Consider the following 21,888-nt stretch of genomic DNA (forward strand, 5'->3'; position numbering starts at 1 on the left):
TACTGTATTACCTCACGCTGAGCAGCACTCCCCCTACTGTATTACCTCACGCTGAGCAGCACTCCCCCTACTGTATTACCTCACGCTGCACCTCCCCCTACTGTATTACCTCACGCTGAGCAGCACTCCCTCTACTGTATTACCTCACGCTGAGCAGCACTCCCCCTACTGTATTACCTCACGCTGAGCAGCACTCCCCCTACTGTATTACCTCACACTGAGCAGCACTCCCCCTACTTTATTACCTCACGCTGAGCAGCACGCCCCCTACTGTATTACCTCACGCTGAGCAGCACTCCCCCTACTGTATTACCTCACGCTGAGCAGCACTCCCCCTACTGTATTACCTCACTCTGAGCAGCACTACCCCTACTGTTTTACCTCACGCTGAGCAGCACTCCCCCTACTGTATTACCTCATGCTGAGCAGCACTCCCCCTACTGTATTACCTCACGCTGAGCAGCACTCCCCTACTGTATTACCTCATGCTGAGCAGCATTCCCCTACTGTATTACCTCACTTACCTCACGCTGAGCAGCACTCCCCCTACTGTATTACCTCACGCTGAGCAGCACTCCCCCTACTGTATTACCTCACGCTGAGCAGCACTCCCTACTGTATTACCTCACGCTGAGCAGCACTCCCCTACTGTATTACCTCACGCTGAGCAGCACTCCCCTACTGTATTACCTCACGCTGAGCAGCACTCCCCTACTGTATTACCTCACGCTGAGCAGCACTCCCCTACTGTATTACCTCACGCTGCACCTCCCCCTACTGTATTACCTCACGCTGAGCAGCACTCCCCCTACTGTATTACCTCACGCTGAGCAGCACTCCCCTACTGTATTACCTCACGCTGAGCAGCACTCCCCTACTGTATTACCTGACACTGAGCAGCACTCCCCTACTGTATTACCTCACGCTGAGTAGCTGTTCCCCTACTGTATTACCTCACGCTGAGCAGCACTCCCCTACTGTATTACCTCACGCTGAGCAGCTGTGCCCCTACTGTATTACCTCACACTGAGCAGCACTCCCTCTACTGTATTACCTCACGCTGCACCTCCCCCTACTGTATTACCTCACGCTGAGCAGCACTCCCCTACTGTATTACCTCACGCTGAGCAGCACGCCCCTACTGTATTACCTCACACTGAGCAGCACTCCCCTACTGTATTACCTCACGCTGAGCAGCACTCCCCTACTGTATTACCTCACGCTGAGCAGCACTCCCTACTCTATTACCTCACGCTGAGCAGCACTCCCCTACTCTATTACCTCACGCTGAGCAGCACTCCCCTACTGTATTACCTCAGCACTCCCCTACTGTATTACCTTACGCTGCACCTCCCCCTACTGTATTACCTCACGCTGAGCAGCACTCCCCTACTGTATTACCTCACGCTGAGCAGCACTCCCCCTACTGTATTACCTCACGCTGAGCAGCACTCCCCCTACTGTATTACCTCACGCTGAGCAGCAATCCCCTTACTGTATTACCTCACGCTGAGCAGCACTCCCCCTACTGTATTACCTCATGCTGAGCAGCATTCCCCTACTGTATTACCTCACTTACCTCACGCTGAGCAGCACTCCCCTACTGTATTACCTCACGCTGAGCAGCACTCCCCTACTGTATTACCTCACGCTGAGCAGCACTCTCCCTACTGTATTACCTCACGCTGAGCAGCACTCCCCCTACTGTATTACCTCACGCTGCACCTCCCCCTACTGTATTACCTCACGCTGAGCAGCACTCCCCCTACTGTATTACCTCACGCTGAGCAGCACTCCCCCTACTGTATTACCTCACGCTGAGCAGCACCCCCCCTACTGTATTACCTGACACTGAGCAGCACTCCCCCTACTGTATTACCTCACGCTGAGTAGCTGTTCCCCTACTGTATTACCTCACGCTGAGCAGCACTCCCCTACTGTATTACCTCACGCTGAGCAGCTGTGCCCCTACTGTATTACCTCACACTGAGCAACACTCCTCTACTGTATTACCTCACGCTGCACCTCCCCCTACTGTATTACCTCACGCTGAGCAGCACTCCCTACTGTATTACCTCACGCTGCACCTCCCCCTACTGTATTACCTCACGCTGAGCAGCACTCCCCCTACTGTATTACCTCACGCTGAGCAGCACTCCCCCTACTGTATTACCTCACGCTGAGCAGCACTCCCCTACTGTATTACCTCACGCTGAGCAGCACACCCCTACTGTATTACCTCACGCTGAGCAGCACTCCCCTACTGTATTACCTCACGCTGAGCAGCACTCCCCTACTGTATTACCTCACGCTGAGCAGCACTTCCCCTACTTTATTACCTCACGCTGAGCAACACTCCCCCTACTGTATTACCTCACGCTGAGCAGCACTCCCCTACTGTATTACCTCACGCTGAGCAGCACTCCCCTACTGTATTACCTCACGCTGAGCAGCACTCCCCTACTGTATTACCTCACGCTGCTCCTCCCCCCTACTGTATTACCACGCGCTGAGCAGCACTCCCCCTACTGTATTACCTCACACTGAGCAGTACTCCCCCTACTGTATTACCTCACGCTGAGCAGCACACCCCTACTGTATTACCTCAGCACTCCCCTACTGTATTACCTCGCTGAGCAGCACTCCCCCTACTGTATTACCTCACGCTGAGCAGCACTCCCCTACTGTATTACCTCACGCTGAGCAGCACTCCCCCTACTTTATTACCTCACGCTGAGAACTGCTCCCCTACGGTATTACCTCACGCTGAGCAGCACTCCCCTACTGTATTACCTCACGCTAAGCAGCACTCCCCCTACTGTATTACCTCACGCTGAGCAGCACTCCCCACTGTATTACCTCAGCACTCCCCTACTGTATTACCTCACGCTGAGCAGCACTCCCCTACTGTATTACCTCACGCTGAGCAGCACCCCCTACTGTATTACCTGACACTGAGCAGCCCTCCCCTACTGTATTACCTCACGCTGAGCAGCACTCCCCTACTGTATTACCTCACGCTGAGCAGCACTCCCCTACTGTATTACCTCACGCTGAGCAGCACTCCCCTACTGTATTACCTCACGCTGAGCAGCACTCCCCTACTGTATTACCTCACGCTGAGCAGCACACCCCCTACTGTATTACCTCACGCTGAGCAGCACTCCCCTACTGTATTACCTCACGCTGAGCAGCACTCCCCTACTGTATTACCTCACGCTGAGCAGCACTCCCCTACTGTATTACCTCACGCTGAGCAGCACTTCCCTACTTTATTACCTCACGCTGAGCAACACTCCCCTACTGTATTACCTCACGCTGAGAAGCACTCCCCTACTTTATTACCTCACGCTGAGCAGCACTCCCCTACTGTATTACCTCACGCTGAGCAGCACTCCCTACTGTATTACCTCACGCTGAGCAGCTGTGCCCCTACTGTATTACCTCACACTGAGCAGCACCCCTACTGTATTACCTCACGCTGAGCAGCACTCCCCTACTGTATTACCTCACGCTGAGCAGCTGTTCCCCTACTGTATTACCTCACGCTGCACCTCCCCCTACTGTATTACCTCACACTGAGCAGCACTCCCCTACTGTATTACCTCACGCTGAGCAGCACACCCCCTACTGTATTACCTCAGCACTCCCCTACTGTATTACCTCACGCCGAGCAGCACTCCCCTACTGTATTACCTCACGCTGAGCAGCACTCCCCTACTGTATTACCTCACGCTGCACCTCCCCTACTGTATTACCTCACGCTGAGCAGCACTCCCTCTACTGTATTACCTCACGCTGAGCAGCACTCCCCTACTGTATTACCTCACGCTGAGCAGCACTCCCCCTACTGTATTACCTCACACTGAGCAGCACTCCCCTACTGTATTACCTCACGCTGAGCAGCACGCCCCTACTGTATTACCTCACGCTGAGCAGCACTCCCCTACTGTATTACCTCACGTTGAGCAGCACTCCCTACTGTATTACCTCACGCTGAGCAGCACTTCCCCTACTTTATTACCTCACGCTGAGCAACACTCCCCTACTGTATTACCTCACGCTGAGCAGCACTCCCCCTACTGTATTACCTCACGCTGAGCAGCACTCCCCCTACTGTATTACCTCACGCTGAGCAGCACTCCCCGACTGTATTACCTCACGCTGCTCCTCCCCCCTACTGTATTACCACACGCTGAGCAGCACTCCCCCTACTGTATTACCTCACACTGAGCAGTACTCACCCTACTGTATTACCTCACGCTGAGCAGCACACCCCTACTGTATTACCTCAGCACTCCCCCTACTGTATTACCTCGCGCTGAGCAGCACTCCCCCTACTGTATTACCTCACGCTGAGCAGCACTCCCCCTACTGTATTACCTCACACTGAGCAGCACTCCCCCTACTGTATTACCTCACGCTGAGCAGCACGCCCCCTACTGTATTACCTCACGCTGAGCAGCACTCCCCCTACTGTATTACCTCACGCTGAGCAGCACTCCCCCTACTGTATTACCTCACGCTGAGCAGCACTCCCCCTACTGTATTACCTCACGCTGAGCAGCACTTCCCCTACTTTATTACCTCACGCTGAGCAACACTCCCCCTACTGTATTACCTCACGCTGAGCAGCACTCCCCTACTGTATTACCTCACGCTGAGCAGCACTCCCCTACTGTATTACCTCACGCTGAGCAGCACTCCCCCTACTGTATTACCTCACGCTGCTCCTCCCCCCTACTGTATTACCACGCGCTGAGCAGCACTCCCCCTACTGTATTACCTCACACTGAGCAGCACACCCCCTACTGTATTACCTCAGCACTCCCCCTACTGTATTACCTCGCGCTGAGCAGCACTCCCCTACTGTATTACCTCACGCTGAGCAGCACTCCCTACTGTATTACCTCACGCTGAGCAGCACTCCCCCTACTTTATTACCTCACGCTGAGAACTGCTCCCCCTACGGTATTACCTCACGCTGAGCAGCACTCCCCCTACTGTATTACCTCACGCTAAGCAGCACTCCCCCTACTGTATTACCTCACGCTGAGCAGCACTCCCCCTACTGTATTACCTCACGCTGCACCTCCCCCTACTGTATTACCTCACGCTGAGCAGCACTCCCCCTACTGTATTACCTCACGCTGAGCAGCACTCCCCCTACTGTATTACCTCACGCTGAGCAGCACTCCCCCTACTGTATTACCTCACGCTGAGCAGCACCCCCCTACTGTATTACCTGACACTGAGCAGCCCTCCCCTACTGTATTACCTCACGCTGAGCAGCTGTTCCCCTACTGTATTACCTCACACTGAGCAGCACTCCTCTACTGTATTACCTCACGCTGCACCTCCCCTACTGTGTATTACCTCACGCTGAGCAGCACTCCCCTACTGTATTACCTCACGCTGAGCAGCACTCCCCCTACTGTATTACCTCACGCTGAGCAGCACTCCCCCTACTGTATTACCTCACGCTGCACCTCCCCCTACTGTATTACCTCACGCTGAGCAGCACTCCCTCTACTGTATTACCTCACGCTGAGCAGCACTCCCTACTGTATTACCTCACGCTGAGCAGCACTCCCCTACTGTATTACCTCACACTGAGCAGCACTCCCCCTACTTTATTACCTCACGCTGAGCAGCACGCCCCTACTGTATTACCTCACGCTGAGCAGCACTCCCCTACTGTATTACCTCACGCTGAGCAGCACTCCCCCTACTGTATTACCTCACTCTGAGCAGCACTACCCCTACTGTTTTACCTCACGCTGAGCAGCACTCCCCTACTGTATTACCTCATGCTGAGCAGCACTCCCCTACTGTATTACCTCACGCTGAGCAGCACTCCCCTACTGTATTACCTCATGCTGAGCAGCATTCCCTACTGTATTACCTCACGCTGAGCAGCACTCCCCCCTACTGTATTACCTCACGCTGAGCAGCACTCCCCCTACTGTATTACCTCACGCTGAGCAGCACTCCCCCTACTGTATTACCTCACGCTGAGCAGCACTCCCCTACTGTATTACCTCACGCTGAGCAGCACTCCCCCTACTGTATTACCTCACGCTGAGCAGCACTCTCCCTACTGTATAACCTCATGCTGAGCAGCACTCCCCCTACTGTATTACCTCACGCTGCACCTCCCCCTACTGTATTACCTCACGCTGAGCAGCACTCCCCTACTGTATTACCTCACGCTGAGCAGCACTCCCCTACTGTATTACCTCACGCTGAGCAGCACCCCCTACTGTATTACCTGACACTGAGCAGCACTCCCCCTACTGTATTACCTCACGCTGAGTAGCTGTTCCCCTACTGTATTACCTCACGCTGAGCAGCACTCCCCCTACTGTATTACCTCACGCTGAGCAGCTGTGCCCCTACTGTATTACCTCACACTGAGCAGCACTCCCTCTACTGTATTACCTCACGCTGCACCTCCCCCCTACTGTATTACCTCACGCTGAGCAGCACTCCCCCTACTGTATTACCTCACGCTGAGCAGCACGCCCCCTACTGTATTACCTCACACTGAGCAGCACTCCCCCTACTGTATTACCTCACGCTGAGCAGCACTCCCCCTACTGTATTACCTCACGCTGAGCAGCACTCCCCCTACTCTATTACCTCACGCTGAGCAGCACTCCCCCTACTCTATTACCTCACGCTGAGCAGCACTCCCCCTACTGTATTACCTCAGCACTCCCCCTACTGTATTACCTTACGCTGCACCTCCCCCCTACTGTATTACCTCACGCTGAGCAGCACTCCCCCTACTGTATTACCTCACGCTGAGCAGCACTCCCCCTACTGTATTACCTCACGCTGAGCAGCACTCCCCCTACTGTATTACCTCACGCTGAGCAGCAATCCCCTTACTGTATTACCTCACGCTGAGCAGCACTCCCCCTACTGTATTACCTCATGCTGAGCAGCATTCCCCTACTGTATTACCTCACTTACCTCACGCTGAGCAGCACTCCCCCTACTGTATTACCTCACGCTGAGCAGCACTCCCCCTACTGTATTACCTCACGCTGAGCAGCACTCCCCCTACTGTATTACCTCACGCTGAGCAGCACTCCCCCTACTGTATTACCTCACGCTGAGCAGCACTCCCCCTACTGTATTACCTCACGCTGCACCTCCCCCTACTGTATTACCTCACGCTGAGCAGCACTCCCCTACTGTATTACCTCACGCTGAGCAGCACTCCCCTACTGTATTACCTGACACTGAGCAGCACTCCCCCTACTGTATTACCTCACGCTGAGTAGCTGTTCCCCTACTGTATTACCTCACGCTGAGCAGCACTCCCCCTACTGTATTACCTCACGCTGAGCAGCTGTGCCCCTACTGTATTACCTCACACTGAGCAACACTCCCTCTACTGTATTACCTCACGCTGCACCTCCCCCCTACTGTATTACCTCACGCTGAGCAGCACTCCCCCTACTGTATTACCTCACGCTGCACCTCCCCCCTACTGTATTACCTCACGCTGAGCAGCACTCCCCCTACTGTATTACCTCACGCTGAGCAACACTCCCTCTACTGTATTACCTCACGCTGAGCAGCACTCCCCCTACTGTATTACCTCACGCTGAGCAGCACTCCCCCTACTGTATTACCTCACACTGAGCAGCACTCCCCTACTGTATTACCTCACGCTGAGCAGCACGCCCCTACTGTATTACCTCACACTGAGCAGCACTCCCTCTACTGTATTACCTCACGCTGCACCTCCCCTACTGTATTACCTCACGCCGAGCAGCACTCCCCTACTGTATTACCTCACGCTGAGCAGCACTCCCCTACTGTATTACCTCACGCTGAGCAGCACTCCCCCTACTGTATTACCTCACGCTGAGCAGCACTCCCCTACTGTATTACCTCACGCTGCACCTCCCCTACTGTATTACCTCACGCTGAGCAGCACTCCCCTACTGTATTACCTCACGCTGCACCTCCCCCTACTGTATTACCTCACGCTGAGCAGCACTCCCCTACTGTATTACCTCACGCTGAGCAACACTCCTCTACTGTATTACCTCACGCTGAGCAGCACTCCCCCTACTGTATTACCTCACGCTGAGCAGCACTCCCCTACTGTATTACCTCACACTGAGCAGCACTCCCCTACTGTATTACCTCACGCTGAGCAGCACGCCCCCTACTGTATTACCTCACGCTGAGCAGCACTCCCCCTACTGTATTACCTCACGCTGAGCAGCACTCCCCCTACTGTATTACCTCACTCTGAGCAGCACTACCCCTACTGTATTACCTCATGCTGAGCAGCACTCCCCCTACTGTATTACCTCACGCTGAGCAGCACTCCCCCTACTGTATTACCTCATGCTGAGCAGCATTCCCCTACTGTATTACCTCACTTACCTCACGCTGAGCAGCACTCCCCCTACTGTATTACCTCACGCTGAGCAGCACTCCCCCTACTGTATTACCTCACGCTGAGCAGCACTCCCCCCTACTGTATTACCTCACGCTGAGCAGCACTCCCCCTACTGTATTACCTCACGCTGAGCAGCACTCCCCCTACTGTATTACCTCACGCTGAGCAGCACTCCCCCTACTGTATTACCTCACGCTGAGCAGCACTCCCCCTACTGTATTACCTCACGCTGAGCAGCACTCCCCCTACTGTATTACCCCACGCTGAGCAGCACTCCCCTACTGTATTACCTCACGCTGAGCAGCACTCCCCTACTGTATTACCTCACGCTGCACCTCCCCTACTGTATTACCTCTCACGCTGAGCAGCACTCCCCTACTGTATTACCTCACGCTGAGCAGCACTCCCCCTACTGTATTACCTCACGCTGAGCAGCACTCCCCCTACTGTATTACCTCACGCTGAGCAGCACTCCCCTACTGTATTACCTCACGCTGAGCAGCACTCCCCTACTGTATTACCTCCCACGCTGAGCAGCACTCCCCCTACTGTATTACCTCACGCTGAGCAGCACTCCCCCTACTGTATTACCTCACGCTGCACCTCCCCCTACTGTATTACCTCACGCTGAGCAGCACTCCCCTACTGTATTACCTCACGCCGAGCAGCACCCCCTACTGTATTACCTGACACTGAGCAGCACTCCCCTACTGTATTACCTCACGCTGAGTAGCTGTTCCCCTACTGTATTACCTCACGCTGAGCAGCACTCCCCTACTGTATTACCTCACGCTGAGCAGCTGTGCCCCTACTGTATTACCTCACACTGAGCAGCACTCCTCTACTGTATTACCCCACGCTGCACCTCCCCTACTGTATTACCTCACGCTGAGCAGCACTCCCCCTACTTTATTACCTCACGCTGAGCAGCACACCCCCTACTGTATTACCTCAGCACTCCCCTACTGTATTACCTCACGCCGAGCAGCACTCCCCTACTGTATTACCTCACGCTGAGCAGCACTCCCCTACTGTATTACCTCACGCTGAGCAGCACTCCCCTACTGTATTACCTCACGCTGCACCTCCCCCCTACTGTATTACCTCACGCTGAGCAGCACTCCCCCTACTGTATTACCTCACGCTGAGCAGCACTCCCTCTACTGTATTACCTCACGCTGAGCAGCACTCCCCTACTGTATTACCTCACGCTGAGCAGCACTCCCCTACTGTATTACCTCACTCTGAGCAGCACGCCCCTACTGTATTACCTCACGCTGAGCAGCACTCCCCTACTGTATTACCTCACGCTGATCAGCACTCCCCTACTGTATTACCTCACGCTGAGCAGCACTCCCCTACTCTATTACCTCACGCTGAGCAGCACTCCCCTACTCTATTACCCTCACGCTGAGCAGCACTCCCCCTACTGTATTACCTCACGCTGAGCAGCACTCCCCTACTGTATTACCTCACGCTGAGCAGCACCCCCTACTGTATTACCTGACACTGAGCAGCACTCCCCCTACTGTATTACCTCACGCTGAGTAGCTGTTCCCCTACTGTATTACCTCACGCTGAGCAGCACTCCCCCTACTGTATTACCTCACGCTGAGCAGCTGTGCCCCTACTGTATTACCTCACACTGAGCAGCACTCCCTCTACTGTATTACCTCACGCTGCACCTCCCCCTACTGTATTACCTCACGCCGAGCAGCACTCCCCCTACTGTATTACCTCACGCTGAGCAGCACTCCCCCTACTGTATTACCTCACGCTGAGCAGCACTCCCCCTACTGTATTACCTCACGCTGAGCAGCACTCCCCCTACTGTATTACCTCACGCTGCACCTCCCCCCTACTGTATTACCTCACGCTGAGCAGCACTCCCCCTACTGTATTACCTGACACTGAGCAGCACTCCCCCTACTGTATTACCTCACGCTGAGTAGCTGTTCCCCTACTGTATTACCTCACGCTGAGCAGCACTCCCCCTACTGTATTACCTCACGCTGAGCAGCACTCCCCCTACTGTATTACCTCACGCTGAGCAGCACTCCCCCTACTGTATTACCTCACGCTGAGCAGCACTCCCCCTACTGTATTACCTCACGCTGAGCAGCACTCCCCCCCTACTGTATTACCTCACGCTGAGCAGCACTCCCCTACTGTATTACCCCACGCTGAGCAGCACTCCCCCTACTGTATTACCTCACGCTGAGCAGCACTCCCCCTACTGTATTACCTCACGCTGCACCTCCCCCCTACTGTATTACCTCACGCTGAGCAGCACTCCCCCTACTGTATTACCTCACGCCGAGCAGCACCCCCCCTACTGTATTACCTGACACTGAGCAGCACTCCCCCTACTGTATTACCTCACGCTGAGTAGCTGTTCCCCTACTGTATTACCTCACGCTGAGCAGCACTCCCCCTACTGTATTACCTCACGCTGAGCAGCTGTGCCCCTACTGTATTACCTCACACTGAGCAGCACTCCCTCTACTGTATTACCCCACGCTGCACCTCCCCCCTACTGTATTACCTCACGCTGAGCAGCACTCCCCCTACTTTATTACCTCACGCTGAGCAGCACACCCCCTACTGTATTACCTCAGCACTCCCCCTACTGTATTACCTCACGCCGAGCAGCACTCCCCCTACTGTATTACCTCACGCTGAGCAGCACTCCCCCTACTGTATTACCTCACGCTGAGCAGCACTCCCCCTACTGTATTACCTCACGCTGCACCTCCCCCCTACTGTATTACCTCACGCTGAGCAGCACTCCCCCTACTGTATTACCTCACGCTGAGCAGCACTCCCTCTACTGTATTACCTCACGCTGAGCAGCACTCCCCCTACTGTATTACCTCACGCTGAGCAGCACTCCCCCTACTGTATTACCTCACTCTGAGCAGCACGCCCCCTACTGTATTACCTCACGCTGAGCAGCACTCCCCCTACTGTATTACCTCACGCTGATCAGCACTCCCCCTACTGTATTACCTCACGCTGAGCAGCACTCCCCCTACTCTATTACCTCACGCTGAGCAGCACTCCCCCTACTCTATTACCTCACGCTGAGCAGCACTCCCCCTACTGTATTACCTCACGCTGCACCTCCCCCCTACTGTATTACCTCACGCTGAGCAGCACTCCCCTACTGTATTACCTCACGCTGAGCAGCACTCCCCCTACTGTATTACCTCACGCTGAGCAGCACTCCCCCTACTGTATTACCTCACGCTGAGCAGCTGTGCCCCTACTGTATTACCTCACACTGAGCAGCACTCCTCTACTGTATTACCTCACGCTGCACCTCCCCCTACTGTATTACCTCACGCCGAGCAGCACTCCCCTACTGTATTACCTCACGCTGAGCAGCACTCCCCTACTGTATTACCTCACGCTGAGCAGCACTCCCCTACTGTATTACCTCACGCTGAGCAGCACTCCCCCTACTGTATTACCTCACGCTGCACCTCCCCTACTGTATTACCTCACGCTGAGCAGCACTCCCCTACTGTATTACCTGACACTGAGCAGCACTCCCCTACTGTATTACCTCACGCTGAGTAGCTGTTCCCCTACTGTATTACCTCACGCTGAGCAGCACTCCCCTACTGTATTACCTCACGCTGAGCAGCACTCCCCCTACTGTATTACCTCACGCTGAGCAGCACTCCCCTACTGTATTACCTCACGCTGAGCAGCACTCCCCTACTGTATTACCTCACGCTGAGCAGCACTCCCCTACTGTATTACCTCACGCTGAGCAGCACTCCCCCTACTGTATTACCCCACGCTGAGCAGCACTCCCCCTACTGTATTACCTCACGCTGAGCAGCACTCCCTACTGTATTACCTCACGCTGCACCTCCCCCTACTGTATTACCTCACGCTGAGCAGCACTCCCCTACTGTATTACCTCACGCCGAGCAGCACCCCCTACTGTATTACCTGACACTGAGCAGCACTCCCCTACTGTATTACCTCACGCTGAGTAGCTGTTCCCTACTGTATTACCTCACGCTGAGCAGCACTCCCCCTACTGTATTACCTCACGCTGAGCAGCTGTGCCCCTACTGTATTACCTCACACTGAGCAGCACTCCCTCTACTGTATTACCCCACGCTGCACCTCCCCCCTACTGTATTACCTCACGCTGAGCAGCACTCCCCCTACTTTATTACCTCACGCTGAGCAGCACACCCCCTACTGTATTACCTCAGCACTCCCCCTACTGTATTACCTCACGCCGAGCAGCACTCCCCTACTGTATTACCTCACGCTGAGCAGCACTCCCCTACTGTATTACCTCACGCTGAGCAGCACTCCCCTACTGTATTACCTCACGCTGCACCTCCCCTACTGTATTACCTCACGCTGAGCAGCACTCCCCTACTGTATTACCTCACGCTGAGCAGCACTCCCTCTACTGTATTACCTCACGCTGAGCAGCACTCCCCTACTGTATTACCTCACGCTGAGCAGCACTCCCCTACTGTATTACCTCACTCTGAGCAGCACGCCCCCTACTGTATTACCTCACGCTGAGCAGCACTCCCCCTACTGTATTACCTCACGCTGATCAGCACTCCCCTACTGTATTACCTCACGCTGAGCAGCACTCCCCTACTCTATTACCTCACGCTGAGCAGCACTCCCCTACTCTATTACCTCACGCTGAGCAGCACTCCCTACTGTATTACCTCACGCTGCACCTCCCCTACTGTATTACCTCACGCTGAGCAGCACTCCCCTACTGTATTACCTCACGCTGAGCAGCACTCCCCTACTGTATTACCTCACGCTGAGCAGCACCCCCTACTGTATTACCTGACACTGAGCAGCACTCCCCTACTGTATTACCTCACGCTGAGTAGCTGTTCCCCTACTGTATTACCTCACACTGAGCAGCACTCCCCTACTGTATTACCTCACGCTGAGCAGCTGTGCCCCTACTGTATTACCTCACACTGAGCAGCACTCCCTCTACTGTATTACCTCACGCTGCACCTCCCCCTACTGTATTACCTCACGCCGAGCAGCACTCCCCTACTGTATTACCTCACGCTGAGCAGCACTCCCCTACTGTATTACCTCACGCTGAGCAGCACTCCCCCTACTGTATTACCTCACGCTGAGCAGCACTCCCCTACTGTATTACCTCACGCTGCACCTCCCCCTACTGTATTACCTCACGCTGAGCAGCACTCCCCTACTGTATTACCTGACACTGAGCAGCACTCCCCTACTGTATTACCTCACGCTGAGTAGCTGTTCCCCTACTGTATTACCTCACGCTGAGCAGCACTCCCCTACTGTATTACCTCACGCTGAGCAGCTGTGCCCCTACTGTATTACCTCACACTGAGCAGCACTCCCTCTACTGTATTACCTCACGCTGCACCTCCCCCTACTGTATTACCTCACGCTGAGCAGCACTCCCCTACTGTATTACCTCACGCTGAGCAGCACACCCCCTACTGTATTACCTCAGCACTCCCCTACTGTATTACTCACGCCGAGCAGCACTCCCCTACTGTATTACCTCACGCTGAGCAGCACTCCCCTACTGTATTACCTCACGCTGAGCAGCACTCCCCTACTGTATTACCTCACGCTGCACCTCCCCTACTGTATTACCTCACGCTGAGCAGCACTCCCCCTACTGTATTACCTCACGCTGAGCAGCACTCCTCTACTCTATTACCTCACGCTGAGCAGCACTCCCCTACTGTATTACCTCACGCTGAGCAGCACTCCCCTACTGTATTACCTCACATTGAGCAGCACTCCCCTACTGTATTACCTCACGCTGAGCAGCACGCCCCTACTGTATTACCTCACGCTGAGCAGCACTCCCCTACTGTATTACCTCACGCTGAGCAGCACTCCCCTACTGTATTACCTCACGCTGAGCAGCACTCCCCCTACTCTATTACCTCACGCTGAGCAGCACTCCCCTACTCTATTACCTCACGCTGAGCAGCACTCCCCTACTGTATTACCTCAGCACTCCCCTACTGTATTACCTTACGCTGCACCTCCCCCTACTGTATTACCTCACGCTGAGCAGCACTCCCCTACTGTATTACCTCACGCTGAGCAGCACTCCCCTACTGTATTACCTCACGCTGAGCAGCAATCCCCTACTGTATTACCTCACGCTGAGCAGCACTCCCCCTACTGTATTACCTCATGCTGAGCAGCATTCCCCTACTGTATTACCTCACTTACCTCACGCTGAGCAGCACTCCCCCTACTGTATTACCTCACGCTGAGCAGCACTCCCCCTACTGTATTACCTCACGCTGAGCAGCACTCCCCCTACTGTATTACCTCACGCTGAGCAGCACTCCCCCTACTGTATTACCTCACGCTGAGCAGCACTCCCCTACTGTATTACCTCACGCTGCACCTCCCTACTGTTATACCTCACGCTGAGCAGCACTCCCCTACTGTATTACCTCACGCTGAGCAGCACTCCCCTACTGTATTACCTCACGCTGAGCAGCACCCCCTACTGTATTACCTGACACTGAGCAGCACTCCCCTACTGTATTACCTCACGCTGAGTAGCTGTTCCCCTACTGTATTACCTCACGCTGAGCAGCACTCCCCTACTGTATTACCTCACGCTGAGCAGCTGTGCCCCTACTGTATTACCTCACACTGAGCAGCACTCCCTCTACTGTATTACCTCACGCTGCACCTCCCCCTACTGTATTACCTCACGCCGAGCAGCACTCCCCTACTGTATTACCTCACGCTGAGCAGCACTCCCCTACTGTATTACCTCACGCTGAGCAGCACTCCCCTACTGTATTACCTCACGCTGAGCAGCACTCCCCTACTGTATTACCTCACGCTGCACCTCCCCCTACTGTATTACCTCACGCTGAGCAGCACTCCCCTACTGTATTACCTCACGCTGCACCTCCCCCTACTGTATTACCTCACGCTGAGCAGCACTCCCCTACTGTATTACCTCACGCTGAGCAACACTCCTCTACTGTATTACCTCACGCTGAGCAGCACTCCCCCTACTGTATTACCTCACGCTGAGCAGCACTCCCCCTACTGTATTACCTCACACTGAGCAGCACTCCCCCTACTGTATTACCTCACGCTGAGCAGCACGCCCCCTACTGTATTACCTCACACTGAGCAGCACTCCCTCTACTGTATTACCTCACGCTGCACCTCCCCCCTACTGTATTACCTCACGCCGAGCAGCACTCCCCCTACTGTATTACCTCACGCTGAGCAGCACTCCCCTACTGTATTACCTCACGCTGAGCAGCACTCCCCCCTACTGTATTACCTCACGCTGCACCTCCCTACTGTATTACCTCACGCTGAGCAGCACTCCCCTACTGTATTACCTCACGCTGAGCAGCACTCCCCCTACTGTATTACCTCACGCTGAGCAGCACTCCCCTACTGTATTACCTCACGCTGCACCTCCCCTACTGTATTACCTCACGCTGAGCAGCACTCCCCCTACTGTATTACCTCACGCTGCACCTCCCCTACTGTATTACCTCACGCTGAGCAGCACTCCCCCTACTGTATTACCTCACGCTGAGCAACACTCCCTCTACTGTATTACCTCACGCTGAGCAGCACTCCCCCTACTGTATTACCTCACGCTGAGCAGCACTCCCCTACTGTATTACCTCACGCTGAGCAGCACTCCCCTACTGTATTACCTCACGCTGAGTAGCACTCCCCTACTCTATTACCTCACGCTGAGCAGCACTCCCCCTACTCTATTACCTCACGCTGAGCAGCACTCCCTACTGTATTACCTCACGCTGAGCAGCACTCCCCTACTGTATTACCTCACGCTGAGCAGCACTCCCCTACTGTATTACCTCACGCTGAGCAGCACGCCCCTACTGTATTACCTCACGCTGAGCAGCACTCCCCTACTGTATTACCTCACGCTGAGCAGCACTCCCCTACTGTATTACCTCACGCTGAGCAGCACTCCCCCTACTGTATTACCTCACGCTGAGCAGCACTCCCCTACTGTATTACCTCACGCTGAGCAGCATTCCCTACTGTATTACCTCACTTACCTCACGCTGAGCAGCACTCCCCCTACTGTATTACCTCACGCTGAGCAGCACTCCCCTACTGTATTACCTCACTCTGAGCAGCACTACCCCTACTGTATTACCTCACGCTGAGCAGCACTCCCCTACTGTATTACCTCACGCTGAGCAGCACTCCCCTACTCTATTACCTCACGCTGAGCAGCACTCCCCCTACTGTATTACCTCCCACTGAGCAGCACTCCCCAACTGTATTACCTCAGCACTCCCCTACTGTATTACCTCACGCTGCACCTCCCCTACTGTATTACCTCACGCTGAGCAGCACTCCCCTACTGTATTACCTCACGCTGAGCAGCACTCCCCCTACTGTATTACCTCACGCTGAGCAGCACACCCTCTACTGTATTACCTCAGCACTCCCCCTACTGTATTACCTCACGCTGAGCAGCACTCCCCCTACTGTATTACCTCACGCTGAGCAGCACTCCCCCTACTGTATTACCTCACGCTGAGCAGCACTCCCCCTACTGTATTACCTCATGCTGAGCAGCACTCCCCCTACTGTATTACCTAACGCTGAGCAGCACTCCCCCTACTGTATTACCTCATGCTGAGCAGCATTCCCCTACTGTATTACCTCACTTACCTCACGCTGAGCAGCACTCCCCCTACTGTATTACCTCACGCTGAGCAGCACTCCCCCTACTGTATTACCTCACTCTGAGCAGCACTACCCCTACTGTATTACCTCACGCTGAGCAGCACTCCCCCTACTGTATTACCTCACGCTGAGCAGCACTCCCCCTACTCTATTACCTCACGCTGAGCAGCACTCCCCCTACTGTATTACCTCCCACTGAGCAGCACTCCCCCAACTGTATTACCTCAGCACTCCCCCTACTGTATTACCTCACGCTGCACCTCCCCCCTACTGTATTACCTCACGCTGAGCAGCACTCCCCCTACTGTATTACCTCACGCTGAGCAGCACTCCCCCTACTGTATTACCTCACGCTGAGCAGCACGCCCTCTACTGTATTACCTCAGCACTCCCCCTACTGTATTACCTCACGCTGAGCAGCACTCCCCTACTGTATTACCTCACGCTGAGCAGCACTCCCCTACTGTATTACCTCACGCTGAGCAGCACTCCCCTACTGTATTACCTCACGCTGAGCAGCACTCCCCTACTGTATTACCTCACGCTGAGCAGCACTCCCCTACTGTATTACCTCACGCTGAGCAGCACTCCCCTACTGTATTACCTCACGCTGAGCAGCACTCCCCTACTGTATTACCTCACGCTGAGCAGCACTCCCCTACTGTATTACCTCACGCTGCTCCTCCCCTTCTGTATTACCTCACACTGCTCCTTCCCCCTTCTGTATTACCTCACACTGTGCAGCACTCTCCCTACTGTATTACCTCACGCTGAGCAGCACACCCCCTACTGTATTACCTCAGCACTCCCCCTACTGCATTACCTCACGCTGAGTAACACTCCCCTACCGTATTACCTCACGCTGAGCAGCACTCCCCCTACTGTATTACCTCACGCTGAGCAGCACTCCCCTACTGTATTACCTCACGCTGAGCAGCACTCCCCCTACTGTATTACCTCACGCTGAGCAGCACTCCCCTACTGTATTACCTCACGCTGAGCAGTACTCCCCTACTGTATTACCTCACGCTGAGCAGCACTCCCCTACTCTATTACCTCACGCTGAGCAGCACTCCCCTACTCTATTACCTCACGCTGAGCAGCACTCCCCCTACTGTATTACCTTACGCTGAGCAGCACTCCCCCTACTGTATTACCTCACGCTGAGCAGCACTCCCCCTACTGTATTACCTCACGCTGAGCAGCACTCCCCCTACTGTATTACCTCACGCTGAGCAGCACTCTCCCTACTGTATTACCTCACGCTGAGCAGCACTCTCCCTACTGTATTACCTCACGCTGAGCGGCACTCCCCCTACTGTATTACCTCACGCTGAGCGGCACTCCCCCTACTGTATTACCTCACGCTGCACCTCCCCCTACTGTATTACCTCACGCTGAGCAGCACTCTCCCTACTGTATTACCTCACGCTGAGCAGCACTCCCCCTACTGTATTACCTCACGCTGAGCAGCACTCTCCCTACTGTATTACCTCACGCTGAGCAGCACTCTCCCTACTGTATTACCTCACGCTGAGCGGCACTCCCCCTACTGTATTACCTCACGCTGAGCAGCACTCCCCCTACTGTATTACCTCAGCACTCCCCCTACTGTATTACCTCACGCTGAGCAGCACTCCCCCTACTGTATTACCTCATGCTGAGCAGCACTCCCCTACTGTATTACCTCACGCTGAGCAGCACCCCTACTGTATTACCTGACGCTGAGCAGCACTCCCCTACTGTATTACCTCACGCTGAGCAGCACTCCCCTACTGTATTACCTCACGCTGAGCAGCACTCCCCTACTGTATTACCTCACGCTGAGCAGCACTCCCTGTATTACTACTTCTACTGTATTACCTCACGCTGCACCTCCCCTACTGTATTAACTCACGCTGAGCAGCACTCCCCCTACTGTATTACCTCACGCTGAGCAGCACTCCCCCTACTGTATTACCTCACGCTGAGCAGCACTCCCCCTACTGTATTACCTCACGCTGAGCAGCACTCACCCTACTGTATTACCTCACGCTGAGCAGCACTCCCCCTACTGTATTACCTCACGCTGAGCAGCACTCCCCCTACTGTATTACCTCATGCTGAGCAACACTCCCCCTACTGTATTACCTCATGCTGAGCAGCACTCCCCCTACTGTATTACCTCACGCTGAGCAGCTTTTCACCTACTGTATTACCTCATGCTGAGCAGCACTCCCCCTACTGTATTACCTCACGCTGAGCAGCTTTTCACCTACTGTATTACCTCAGCATTCCCCCTACTGTATTGTGTCTGTGTGTAGTGCATATGTTATCGTGTGTGTCTGTGTGTAGTGCATATGTTATCCTGTGTGTCTGTGTGTAGTGCATATGTTATCCTGTGTGTCTGTGTGTAGTGCATATGTTATCGTGTGTGTCTGTGTGTAGTGCATATGTTATCATATGTTATCCTGTGTGTCTGTGTGTAGTGCATATGTTATCGTGTGCATATGTTATCGTGTGTGTCTGTGTGTAGTGTGTGTGTCTATGTGTAGTGCATATGTTATCTTTTTAACACCACTGAACCAGGAGGGGGCAGTATGCTGCTTGGTGTTTTAACACCACTGAACCAGGAGGGGGCAGTATGCTGCTTGGTGTTTTAACACCACTGAACCAGGAGGGGGCAGTATGCTGCTTGGTGTTTTAACACCACTGAACCAGGAGGCAACCCTAAAATACACCTAACTTGCCTAATAGGCAAGTGCCTTTCAGACTTTAATGTCAATTCCTGGACAGCCTTACGAACTCATGACTGGCTCACATGATCACATGACGGTCTTCCAATGCTTCGTGTGGGTTACCAGACGTCACTGAATTCCACCCTGGCATTCTCTCCCTGGCTGGGAATGGTTTGCTATCTGTGGCACGTGGACTGACTCTCTCTGCCCCCTCCAAAGTGCCCTGCGTTGTCTGCTTATTATAGGGCGTCCTTACTGACTTTAGGGTCACTTGAGTAGCAGTGACGCCTCCACAGAAGGTCAAAGGCCGGACGGGAGGCTTGCGTGCTAATTACCATTACATGAACATCGACGGGCGAGCAGACGCTAATCTTATGCCCAATGTCCAGCAGATGCCTTTTGTTTTGCCCGGATTTTCCGTACTTGACGCCCAAGTGCTTCGCTTTTTCAAATAGCTAAAAGCTAAAAGCGAGCTATTTGGAGTCTGGTTATGAACTTCTGTTTTTACCACAGCACGGTAAAGCAACACACAAGTTTATAATATTACCCAGAACGCACCGCAGCCTTGTGTGGCCTCACCAATGTATTGTTCCTGGACTGCTCAATCAATGACTTCCTCCGGAGTTTGACTCATCTGGTGGCCATGAGGCCCTAGTTATTCTGATTGCCGTTTTAGATTCATACAAGACAGCTCAGATGCCACTTAAGTTCCCTGACCTCTAACCCTAAAGGTTGAATCGTAACTTTTCCCGGTTTACACCACTTTCACTCCCATTGACTCCTATGCATGACTAAGGATGTGTTCATAGTTTCACTCTGACAGTTAAGAGAGAATAAAATGTCACATTCGCTGTACAGACTTTACAGTGAAATGCTTTCCCAACGACGCAGAGTAAAACATGTTTTTTTAAATATTTTTTATAGTAACACAAGGAATAAAATATGAAGCTATATACAGGAAGTACCAGATCATTCTGGAGCTATATACAGGAAGTACCAGATCAATGTGGAGCTATATACAGGGAGTACCAGATCAATGTGGAGCTATATACAGGAAGTACCAGATCAATATACAGGGAGTACCAGATCAATGTGGAGCTATATACAGGAAGTACCAGATCAATGTGGAGCTATATACAGGAAGTACCAGATCAATGTGGAGCTATATACAGGAAGTACCAGATCAATGTGGAGCTATATACAGGAAGTACCAGATCAATGTGGAACTATATACAGGAAGTACCAGATCAATGTGGAGCTATATACAGGGAGTACCAGATCAATGTCTCTCTCTCTCTCTCTCTCTCATTTTTTCTCTCTCCCTCTCTCTTCCCCCCCCCCCCCCCCCCCAAGGTGTGTTCCTGCGTTGGAAGCGCAGCTCCAGGTGTCTGGATGAGGCGTACGACGAGATGGTTCATATCATACAGTACAACAAAGAGCTGCAGAATAAAGTCAACAACCTCAGGAGGCAGCTGGCCCAACTGGAGACTGAGGAGCCTCTGCTACAAACACCATAGAGGATGAGGGAGGGAGGGAGGGAGGGAGGGAGGGAGGGAGGGAGCTGGCCCAACTGGAGACTGAGGAGCCTCTGCTACAAACACCATAGAGGATAAGGGAGGGAGGGAGGGAGGCAGCTGGCCCAACTGGAGACTGAGGAGCCTCTGCTACAAACACCATAGAGGATAGGGGAGGGAGAGAGAGAGAGGGAGGGAGGGAGGGAGGGAGGGAGGGAGGGAGGGAGGGGGAGAGAGAAGAGGAGTGGGAGAGAGAGAGAGAGGGAGGGAGGTGGTGGAGAAGAGGAGTCGTGAAGGAGGAAAGGGAGCGAGGGAGGGAGGGAGGGGAGAAGAGGAGTGGGAGAATGAGACGTGAAGGAGGAAAGGGAGCAGGGAGAGGTGGAAGATTAAAGGAGAGGTAACAACACTGTAGGTTACTACTCAAGCAACCTGAGGCTGTATGTATTAAACATCTTGGACAGGATTTACCTGATCCTAAATCAGCACTCCTACTCTA

At 53.7% G+C, this 21,888-nt stretch overlaps 1 protein-coding gene across 2 annotated transcripts in view; it reads left to right on the forward strand.

The window, feature by feature from the left end:
* Positions 1-21,403, forward strand: part of mtmr9 (myotubularin related protein 9) — a 99,190-nt gene extending 77,787 nt beyond the window's left edge. For both annotated transcript variants that reach the window (XM_065008558.1, XM_065008559.1), the window contains exon 11: positions 21,232-21,403. In XM_065008558.1, coding sequence (XP_064864630.1) covers positions 21,232-21,395 — 164 coding nt within the window. In that variant the 3' untranslated portion in view covers positions 21,396-21,403. The remainder of the gene's footprint in view (positions 1-21,231) is intronic.
* Positions 21,404-21,888: the final 485 nt, after the last annotated feature.

This window comes from Oncorhynchus nerka, linkage group LG24, assembly GCF_034236695.1.
Source record: "Oncorhynchus nerka isolate Pitt River linkage group LG24, Oner_Uvic_2.0, whole genome shotgun sequence".
Taxonomy (NCBI): domain Eukaryota; kingdom Metazoa; phylum Chordata; class Actinopteri; order Salmoniformes; family Salmonidae; genus Oncorhynchus; species Oncorhynchus nerka.